At 44.5% G+C, this 7,970-nt stretch overlaps 2 protein-coding genes across 4 annotated transcripts in view; both read right to left on the bottom strand.

Annotated features, from left to right (window-relative positions):
* Positions 1 to 1,497: 1,497 nt before the first annotated feature.
* LOC112066266 (E3 ubiquitin-protein ligase makorin-1-like) lies at positions 1,498 to 3,919 on the bottom strand (the record flags this gene model as incomplete). Its single annotated transcript, XM_024128871.2, has 2 exons — positions 1,498 to 3,491; positions 3,851 to 3,919. Coding segments are annotated over 2 exons (282 nt in total), but the record flags the coding sequence as incomplete, so codon positions are not given.
* A 440-nt stretch (positions 3,920 to 4,359) lies between these two features.
* LOC102997004 (E3 ubiquitin-protein ligase makorin-1) overlaps positions 4,360 to 7,970 on the bottom strand; it is a 19,469-nt gene continuing 15,858 nt past the window's right edge. For 2 of the 3 annotated variants that reach the window (XM_028489668.2, XM_028489669.2), the window contains 4 exons: positions 6,524 to 6,738; positions 5,657 to 5,767; positions 4,962 to 5,100; positions 4,360 to 4,602 (listed from right to left, as the gene is read on the bottom strand). In XM_028489668.2, coding sequence (XP_028345469.1) covers positions 4,390 to 4,602; positions 4,962 to 5,100; positions 5,657 to 5,767; positions 6,524 to 6,738 — 678 coding nt within the window. In that variant the 3' untranslated portion in view covers positions 4,360 to 4,389. The remainder of the gene's footprint in view (positions 4,603 to 4,961; positions 5,101 to 5,656; positions 5,768 to 6,523; positions 6,739 to 7,970) is intronic. The other variant, XM_055084793.1, reaches the window with a different exon arrangement.

Here is a 7,970-nt window from a genome sequence, read left to right as displayed (position 1 = left end):
AAACAGATGATTTCAACATAGGACTGGTCGTTATGCTGTGACAACATGAAGATCCAAAATTTCAGAGGCTTTTCACCCCCCAGCTGGTGTCCCATGCCCCTCAGAGGTCAGCTGGGTGTCCGCCCCACCTCTCCCTGCAGCGTGACCCAGGCCGGTGGAACCGCCACCTCCTCAGAAATTACGCACGGCCAAAGCAGAGTGGAGAACGAGGAAAACCATGGACTGACTGGCTCTTAACTTTCACCTGGAAATGATATTTGTCACTTCCGCTCACATTTCATCAGCTCATGAAAAGTTAGGTGGGCTTTGCCACTGTACCGCGCACCCAGAAAGCCGACTTGGACGTTTGAAGAGCGTGAGTATCGACGACTCCAAACACCTCCATCAACAGCGTACCTCTCCTCCCTCCCCCAAATCTTCGGCAGTATTTGCTTCCCTTTTCCTCCAACCTTTAAAAAAAATAACCTGCGAATGTCCCCAGCAGTCAGTCACAGATGTGAACATCACTTATTGGGTGTGGTGGCAGGAAAGACACTGAGATGGTCGTTTTGTGCAAATGGGAAAGAAGTTTCACTCATCACCGGCGGCCCCCCAACTGTGTGCAACCGGCAGGCACACAGAAAGAGCTCACTGTCAATGCAGGCAGTGACCAGGCAGCAACACGCATTAAGGACAGGCTTATACATAAGCTTCCACTGCCTTTCCTGAGACACAAAGAAAGCTGCTCTAAACATCAACCCACCCAAACTCCAGCAGTAAGCTATTATCACCACCGGGGTCACGCCTGGACCATTCTCCCCACCACAGACTCAGACATGCCGCCAACGGGGCAGCTACTGATGAGCCTCTCCCTACTTTCTGGACACCAAAAAAACAGAGGCTTAGGTCTCTCCCCCGGCTCAGATCCCCAACACTCCCACCTCGCCTCAGGCTTTCTGGAGTCCCTCTGGGAGTACATGGGGTCCCCAGCAAGGCCTCAGCGGCAGCAGCTGAAGGTGAACTTTGGGCACTTCTGGAAGGGAGCAGCTTCAGCTGAAGATCCACCAGAAGGGAGCTTACAGAAACAGACTCCTGAGTGGACCTTCAGCTACGACCATGACTACAATAAGTTGCAATACACACACTCCTAGATGTGGAGACATTTTCAATAGCATTAATTCTTAATACAGATATTACAACTATTAATTCTTAATTATAGATACTAAATTATTTTACAAATAGGCACTGCAAAAAGGTTACTGAAGGTCTTCCACTGGAGTGGTGGAAGGGTTTTTATTTTAATAATAAAAAATTTATATAGGGAATTCCCTGGTGGTCCAGTGGCTAGGACTCCACACTTGCACTGCTGAGGGCCCGGGTTGGATCCCCTGGTCAGGGAACTAAGATCCCACAAGCGACACGGCACGGCCAAAAAAAAAAAAAAAAAAAAAAATCATGTAATAGAATTAGGAACAAAAACACCGTTATTTGCGGGTCTGAAGCAGGTTCAACCGGCACATGGCAACAGAAACTGTCAAAGCCACTGGCCAATAAAGAAGGCCTAAGGGTTAGTCTTAAAAATCCTATAAAGAAATACATAATTTGATGATCCCAGCTGGTAAGGTTTTCCTCTTTATCTCTTTCTCTCTCAAACATTTCTCAGCAGGCTAGATGTTTCAGAAAAGGTGTCAACTTTTCTCAATGAACCTATATCCAAAGAAATTTGACTAACTGACGAACTGATCCAAGAGGTGATGAAAGAAACAAATATGCTCTGACATCTGCACAGTTCAAAATGGCTCACTACACAAAACAGAAAGCCAAATTATGGGTTTTTAAAATTGTTTTATTTGGGAAAAGTGCGTCTTACAAAAGGGCAGCTGCAAAATACAGAGACCTCTGCAACAATTACTTGTTTTTGCTTAACGTGAAAGCATGAGGGGTTGGTATCCAAGGAATCAAAGCAGTAGATGGACCAAATCAGGGGCATCTCCAAGTTATTTTCAGGAAATGGAGCAACAGAACGCAAATTTATAATTTCTGATCAAGGAATTCTTCTAACAATTTAACTTTAGCTTATCTCGTGGATTACGCCCTCGCCGTCCCCTTTTAGTGGAAAAGCATGACTCACTACTGCAAACCACCTTAGAACATAGTTCTGAATCACACCTGTCTAGCTGCAGAGCTCAGGGATGGACTGAGGCAAATACCCACAAAAACGAACACAAAAACCCGACAACAAAACCCCTCGAATGAGGACAAAGGTTTGTCAAAAAGTGCCTGGACTAGAAAGTCTAGGAGATCATAAAACATTAAATACAACTGGCAACTGAGACCCAGTTTGTGTTAATACATGAGATAACCAGATAGTTTGAACTTCTATGGCTAAGCCCATTTCCCTATTTATATAGACAGAGCTAGCTAGCCCTGCTCTATTAACAGCTACCAATATACTGCTTTGTCCTTTAAGATCTATTTGCCACACGGGGCTGAAACCACTAAACTTGAGTTTTTCCACTAAGGCTACAGACACTGCATCTATGCAGGGATGAGAAGCTTGTTACACACTCACACGTACCAAGTCGATCAGCCCTTGGGAGTCAACTTCCAACTCCGCATTTATTTTATTCCACTGTATCTTTATATGTGTTCTTTCACAATTTTCCTATCAGGCTAAACACAGTAAAAATCTCAACACAGTCGCACCTGGTTCTGGTTACCCAGCAGTAGTACTTGTGTGCAATTAAACAAGAGACCAAAACCACAGAACAAGCGCACAGGGTGGGGATTACAGGGCAGGGAACAGATATAAAAACACAGATGTGCAGAATTCACCAGAAACCTCAAGCATCCGCCTAAGTCTACAGCAGAAGGCTACATGCCACAGTTCAGATCCTTCACCTATCACCCCAATTCTTGGACCCCCAAGCAGGGCCAATGCTGTTACTTTTGAACCTGGGGTCCTCAAAAACAAGTACTGGAAATCCAGAACTGTGTGAATCTGGCTGAAAACAGATGACGCAACAAACCTACGCTCTAACTGTCTGACAGTTAAATTCATGTTACAAAAAAACTAACTTTAAGATTTATCTTTGTAACTTTTTTAAACAGAGAAAACAACATACTCCTTGGGGAAAGGTGAGGGATTGAGAAGACAGGCCCTGGGTAAAAATTATTACGACAGCACCTGGAGTTGAGAGGCCTGCCTAGAAGAGAACCACGGGCCGGCACTGCCGCGACAAGCGGGCACGGCTGCCGCCTGAGGCCCAGCAGACCAGTTCGCGCGCCCCGCAAAGCTGCTATAGATCCAAGTCATAAAAATCTTCCAGCTCATCGTGAAACAAGTCCCACTCGTCTTCAGAGTCCGTCAGGTCGTCGTCCCCACCTGCAGCCAAAAGCATAAGCAACATCTCGCCCAGCTCAAAGGTGACAACCTCTTCTTCGTCGTTGTCAAAGGGGTTGCCGTTCTCTCTTTCCTCAATGAGCTCCCAGAAGTGGTTCCTTCGTTGGGCCTGTAAAAAACAGGGCCGTGATAGGGGTGGCACTGCCGAGCAGCATCTTCTATTCTGTTGTTTCTAAGGCAAAACGTCCAGCACACCAGAGGGCATGACGAACCAGACTTCTTATTTAGGGTTTCGACTTTACCAATTCCTCCCCTCTGGTTACTTGAGGCCAACGGTTTAGTCTAGAGCTTTAAGCATTCTAGTTTCTCCTCTCATAGCCCTCCCAGTTTGCTGAAGTTGGTTTCCTCCTTTAAGGCTCTAGTCTCGCTCCCAGTATTAATCTTCTCCTTCCCCTAATACCCCAATCTGCGTGGGATTCAACTGAGAGTGTGGTATTTCCCCTCCTTTAAAAAAACAGTGAGAGTTACCCGGTATCTGCTTGCTGTTCCCACTTTCTGTCTCTGTGGCTCCTCTCTACGGCCATCGGGGTACGCATTTCACCAGAAACCTCAAGCATCCGCCTAAGTCTATAGCAGAAGGCTACATGCCACAGTTCAGATCCTTCACCTATCACCCCAATTCTTGGACCCCAAAGCAGGGCCAATGCTGTTACTTTTGAACCTGGGGTCCTCAAAAACGAGTACTGGAAATCCAGAACTGTGTGAATCTGGCTGAAAACAGATGATGCAACAAACCTACACTCTTAACTGTCTGACAGTTAAATTCATGTTACAAAAAAAACTAACTTTAAGATTTATTTTTGTAACTTTTTTAAACAGAGAAAACAACATACTCCTTGGGGAAAGGTGAGGGATTGAGAAGACAGGCCCTGGGTAAAAATTATTACGACAGCACCTAGAGTTGAGAGGCCTGCCTAGAAGAGAACCACAGGCCGGCACTGCCGCGACAAGCGGGCACGGCTGCCGCCTGAGGCTCAGCAGACCAGTTCGCACACCCCGCAAAGCTGCTATAGATCCAAGTCATAAAAATCTTCCAGCTCATCGTGAAACAAGTCCCACTCGTCTTCAGAGTCCGTCAGGTCGTCGTCCCCACCTGCAGCCAAAAGCATAAGCAACATCTCGCCCAGCTCAAAGGTGACAACCTCTTCTTCGTCGTTGTCAAAGGGGTTGCCGTTCTCTCTTTCCTCAATGAGCTCCCAGAAGTGGTTCCTTCGTTGGGCCTGTAAAAAACAGGGCCGTGATAGGGGTGGCACTGCCGAGCAGCATCTTCTATTCTGTTGTTTCTAAGGCAAAACGTCCAGCACACCAGAGGGCATGACGAACCAGACTTCTTATTTAGGGTTTCGACTTTACCAATTCCTCCCCTCTGGTTACTTGAGGCCAACGGTTTAGTCTAGAGCTTTAAGCATTCTAGTTTCTCCTCTCATAGCCCTCCCAGTTTGCTGAAGTTGGTTTCCTCCTTTAAGGCTCTAGTCTCGCTCCCAGTATTAATCTTCTCCTTCCCCTAATACCCCAATCTGCGTGGGATTCAACTGAGAGTGTGGTATTTCCCCTCCTTTAAAAAAACAGTGAGAGTTACCCGGTATCTGCTTGCTGTTCCCACTTTCTGTCTCTGTGGCTCCTCTCTACGGCCATCGGGGTACGCATGCTTGTAAAAACAGTTCCCTCCAAACGGACAGCTCCCACGTCCTTCATCAAAATACCTGCACGCCTTGTTGCTGGAAAGGAAAATATCGCAGCCCTTATTCACAGTGGATTTCAGGTCTGTATCTGACTATCATCCAGGGTTTCTTTAAACAGGGAGGGACAGAACCGGTACGTCTGTTTACAGCCCTCCCCACGGTGTGTTCTTAAACACGTGTGTGCTATCGCATGAAACACTGACTAGAAACAGAAACTGGTCAAGCCTAGCTGTTTAACAGCCCTAGTACCGCAGATCCAGCAGAGAGAAAACCTTCGAGAAAGCCCACACACAAGAACATAGGACAACTGTAACATGGAATCAGGACAAGGCCGACCCCATTCCTGGGGCTTTAGCTCTATCAGCAGTGCAGACTTCATCGTAACGCAGCCCTTCGGCGTGCACCCCAAGGACTGTGTTATAGCAAGATACAGAACAGGTAAGTGTTATCAGCGGTGACAAAATAAACTGTACTGGGAAGTAAAAGAAAGGGTAGGAAGGAGGTAGGAGTATATAATGCAGCACTGTTCTTTTCAAAGTGAACCCAAGCGACGTTGGGATCTTAGGTTGAGAAAAGGCTGCAGTGCTCATACCTCATTGCCTCCTTGTATTTCTGAATGAGTTTCTGCTTCTCTTCTTTCTCCTCCACCCAGTACTCACTTGGAATGACAAAGTTAGATGTGATCCGGCATTCTGGGCAGGACCTGGGAAACAATGAACAGGCTGCAATGCAAATTCCCCTTTATAGGCCCACTCTCCTTCAAGGACACACCCTGGTGTGTCACCTCCAGATTTTTTAAAGACTTAACTGAAAGGCAGATGGGCTTTTCCTGAAAGGGTTCCACACACTGGTCACACAACTGACCATTTCTTTTGAGGCAAGACAAACTCCTTTATAAATTCAACTCAACGGCTAGCCAGTTCATTAAAAAAAATAATAACTTAGGTTAAAAAAAAACAACAACAAAAGAAGACATTTCACACAGACTCCTTTTTCTTTCGTTTAAATAAATTTATTTCTTGTAACTTTGCTCTGTTTAGATTATGTAGTTTTGTTCAGTTATGAGAACAATCTTTAAAGGATGGTGGATTATTGGCTAGCTTAATGGATGGAATAGGAAAGTGGAAAATGTAAAATGTCAGGAAACATACATTCAGAGCTAGATAAGTTCGTTCTCTGAACCTAAACTGGCTAATCCATTAAACACAATCTCCTCAGAAAAAAGCACGAAGATTCTACTAACTGATACATACGGTTTCCTCATTCAAATAAAAGTAGATATACCAACTAATCTAGAAGCTAGCTGAAATACAAAGAAGAAATCCCAATTAGAAGAACCCCCAGTTTCAAGATAAAATGCATGCATTTAAATGCGGTCCATCTGGTTGAAAGTTGGCACAAGATACTAAATTCTTCCCCAAAATAGAACGCACAAACGAAGATTGGGGAGGAGTCTCACTTTATGATCTTGCTCTCAAATTGCTTAGCACTCCTCCACTTGCGAATGCACTTGAGACAGTAGGTGTGGTTGCAGTTGGAGAGGATCCCGAAGCGGCGCTCGCTGGGGTTGGCTTTTTCATAGACCACCTCCATGCAGATCCCACACACCATGTCCTTGCTGCGCTGCACAGCAAACGAGAGCTCCATGTCCTTCTCATGGGCCTCGATGCAAGACTAGAAAAAGTGGAGAGAGGTGCAATCAAGTCATGCAGTCACGACAAGACTTCAACCTGACAGCTGAAGGCTCCTGTGCGGAGGATCAGTCAGCTGAAAAGATGACGCTTCCAATACGACACCGAAAACAGCTTTGTTCACCGGTGAGTACAGGTGCACTGACATCTGGGGACTTCACGATACTATAAAGTCAAACTCTGAGGACTCAACTTCGGGAACTAAAAAATTACCTAACTTTCTCTATCCTGCAACTCAACCCCTGCTGTTAGTCACACTACTAAGTTTGTTGATTTTACTGGTTTCTAGATGGAAAATATAATTAGGATTACGGCTCTAATTTACAACCTGTCAGAAAATAAGGGTGAAGGAAACTAACCTTTATTAGGTGACAATTATGTGCCAGGCATATAATTCACATTCAACATAAAACAGCTTTATTGAGATATAATTTACATCCCATATAATGCATTCATTCAAAGTATACAATGAAATGGTTTTTGGTATATGCACAGAGCTATACAACCAACACCACAATCAATACTAGGACATTTTCATTACCCCAAAGGGAAACCCCAAACCCACAGCAGTCACTTACTTCCCCCCACTCAACACCCGCAGCCCTTGGCAATGACGAATCGGTGGATATGCTTATTCAGGACATTTCGTATAAATACGTGGCCCTCTGTGACTGCCTTTGTTCACTTCGCACATTTTCAAGGTATCTATGGTGGTACAATATATGATTATTTCATTTTCTTTCTATTGCTGAGTAATATTCCATCGTATGGAGAGACCAGTTTGTTTTCCCATTTTCAGGTGAGGGACATTTTGGCTGTTTCTGCTTTGGAGCTATTATGAATAATGCTATGAACACTCATGTACAAGTTTTTGTGTGGACATCACATACTTTTTATTTTAAATGAGGTATAATTTACATAACATTATATTACACATATTTTAATCTCTAAGAAACATGCTAATTATAGGAAATACAAAAAAGCAATAGAAAAGTCACCCATAGTCCCATATAACCAGTTATTTTAGTGTATATTTTTCTTTTTCCTAAACCTTTTTTTTAACATCTTTATTGGAGTATAATTGCTTTACAGTGGTATGTTAGTTTCTGCTGTATAACAAAGTGAATCAGCTATATGTATACATATATCCCCGTATCCCCTCCCTCTTGCCTCTCCCTCCCTCCCACCCTCCCTATCCCACCCCTCTAGGTGGTC

Source organism: Physeter macrocephalus, chromosome 5 (genome assembly GCF_002837175.3).
Source record: "Physeter macrocephalus isolate SW-GA chromosome 5, ASM283717v5, whole genome shotgun sequence".
Lineage (NCBI taxonomy): Eukaryota > Metazoa > Chordata > Mammalia > Artiodactyla > Physeteridae > Physeter > Physeter macrocephalus.
This window is presented reverse-complemented; position numbering and strand designations above follow the sequence as displayed.